Genomic DNA, 2,587 nt, shown 5'->3' with positions numbered 1-2,587 from the left:
TGACAAAATAACACATTATTCGTGATATACATGAATACACATATTTAACTGTTTTATTTATTTATTTGTAAACGATTTGTGATTCTTTTTTCCATGAATATAAATAAAGTATTCGACTTTAGAAAAAGTCTGTCTTGTCATTGTATCCGGAATGCGACCACACAGTTCGTACTGTTCACATTCACACTTCATCTAGGTTGATCAACTTTTCGCATGTCCCCCTGTACTGAATCTCGTGAGAGCAGATGATGATAACCGTTTGTTCGATGAACTTTGCTCTGATTGCCGTACCCACAATCTCGCAAATATCCGGGTGGATATGTTCCACCATTAGAAGCTGGAAACAAAACGATAATCGTTACAAACATTCGGAGGATTCGAAGTAAACCTCCTACCGATGGCTTTCTCAGACAGCACCTTGCCAAACACAATAACTGTCGGTCCTTCGGCGGAAGCATACAGACGCTGTCTAGCAATTTATTCGGTAGCCGTGCGATGCTCTCAAATAATTTAACCTCCTTCAGCACGTCGTTGATATGGTCCGAACGGAATGTACCTCCCTCGTTCAGGAACGCATCAATCGATATACCATTGGCGATAGGATTGGCTGGAATCACACCGATTTGTGCCCGAAGCTGGGCGACATCAAGTTTGGCTATATCCAGCTGATTCAACCGTACCGTTCCTTGACTGGGGGAAAGGATTCGACACAGAAGCGGAACAATAAGTTTGCTTCCATTACCGGTAATCGCAACCGTCTCTCCGCCCTGAACGTTGAGCTTTGAAATCTTCAGAAGTTTCCGGTTCGCTACGCGGTATACTATGTCGTTGAAGCTTACCGTTAATCCGATGTTCGATTCGGTTAAGGTCGCGGTGTGTTGAGCTATTTCCACGTTCGGAAGTTCCTTTCGATAGATCATCGATGTATGGGAATGTTTTTCGAGATATTGAATTAGCTTACCATTATGTTAGATCTTAGAACATCGTTTCTCTTAGTGGCGACTATGGCTGCCAGTATGCTTTCTATCAGTTTATGCAATCCATGAACCAAAGACAAGTAGGAAAACATTGCCAGGGTATATCTATGAATCGACAGTTCGGATTGCGGTGTTAGCAGTACATTCAGCAGGAGCCCAGGCATACACAGGAACCAGGCAGTGAATTGCAGCCAGAATTCAGCGAACAGATGTATCGATTTGTACATGAAAATGGCGGTACTGTTCTCTTCTACGTTGCTGTAAAATCTGCAAAAGATGAAACATGGTGGAATCTTGAAGCAGATTACATATCATGGAAAAGTAAAAGGTTTTTGATAGGTCTTTCTGGTTTGAATCAGCGAATCTGCCTTGCATAAACAATCAAACAAAAATGTCTTCTGTAAAAAGTCTCTTCCGAATGTAGTAATGTTTGCATTAAAAAAATGGACAAAAATGGCTGATGTTTCATGGGTTTACCTTCACACACACTGACGAAACTGCCCATGCAGCATCAATCATAGTAACCCATGAGTCAGCAGAAAAAAAAATTGTCTATCAGACGAACTCTAACCATGATGGCGAAAACAGTGGAGCTACTCCGTTCAGAAGTGTGCGCGTTCAAAGAACGGTACCCCGCCGTGTCGAATACGGATATCGTGCGGCACTTTGTGGACTATTGGACACCAATCAGAGCATCGAAAGATAGCCCGGTTCCGGACGGCCGACGAACTTGAGCGACAAGAAGCTCCAAAGGATGCTGGAGAGGAAGATCGAGGGAAAAGTGGCTTCATCGCTGCGTGCGCTTGGCCGGGAGGTCGGTGCAACCGGCCAAATAGTGAAAAAGTACCTGGCGAACATGGACATACATGTCAAAAAGCGGAAGTTCCGTCCACTGGTCTCGGAGTTGCAGGCAATGCCGCAGTGGCAGCGGCTGAATAAGATGATCAAGTCAATTTTCCGGCGAATCACGACGTGGCGGTGGTGATGGACAACGAGATCTATCTCACCCTGGATGGCAACGACTGGCAGGGCATTTCGTATTTTACTTCCCCTACGAAGGAAGTGAGCTTCGAAGTGAAGTTTATTTCACACACCAAGTTCGTCAAGAAGGTGCTGCTGTGGCTGACAATCAGCGAGAGGAGATATCAAAGACGCTCTTCTTTAGCTCCGGACTGTGGCCGTGAATGGGGAAATTTATAGTACGAAGTGCCTGCCGGTAGTTGCGTCGTTCATCAAGAAATACCATAAGGGCGAATACGCGGTGTTCTGGCCGGATCTGGCGTCGGCCCACTACTCAAAGCGATCGTTAGAGGAGATGAAGCGGCTGAATATCGATATACTACCCAAGTCGGCGAACTCGCTCAACGTCCCCCAGCTGCGTCTCATTGAGAATTTCTGGACAAACCTGAAACGTAAGATCTACTTCAACAATTTTGTCGCGAAAACTGATTCTGATTCTGATTCTGAACTGATTCGCCATGGCGAATGTTCCGGTTGATTGCCGGAAGGTCTCTCGCAAAGGGTGTAGAATTTTTTTGCAAGTAAGCTTATATAAATACCTTCCATGGGAAATTTCTGAAACTCAATTATCTATCACCATCCGAAAAACG

The 2,587-nt window shown here is 44.8% G+C and overlaps 1 protein-coding gene across 3 annotated transcripts in view; it reads right to left on the bottom strand.

The window, feature by feature from the left end:
- Positions 1 to 54: 54 nt before the first annotated feature.
- LOC129771323 (ATP-binding cassette sub-family C member 11-like) overlaps positions 55 to 2,587 on the bottom strand; it is a 50,670-nt gene continuing 48,137 nt past the window's right edge. For all 3 annotated transcript variants that reach the window (XM_055774868.1, XM_055774850.1, XM_055774860.1), the window contains 3 exons: positions 962 to 1,244; positions 396 to 905; positions 55 to 337 (listed from right to left, as the gene is read on the bottom strand). In XM_055774868.1, coding sequence (XP_055630843.1) covers positions 182 to 337; positions 396 to 905; positions 962 to 1,244 — 949 coding nt within the window. In that variant the 3' untranslated portion in view covers positions 55 to 181. The remainder of the gene's footprint in view (positions 338 to 395; positions 906 to 961; positions 1,245 to 2,587) is intronic.

The sequence above is a fragment of the Toxorhynchites rutilus genome, chromosome 1 (genome assembly GCF_029784135.1).
Source record: "Toxorhynchites rutilus septentrionalis strain SRP chromosome 1, ASM2978413v1, whole genome shotgun sequence".
NCBI classification, from domain to species: Eukaryota; Metazoa; Arthropoda; class Insecta; order Diptera; family Culicidae; genus Toxorhynchites; species Toxorhynchites rutilus.
This window is presented reverse-complemented; position numbering and strand designations above follow the sequence as displayed.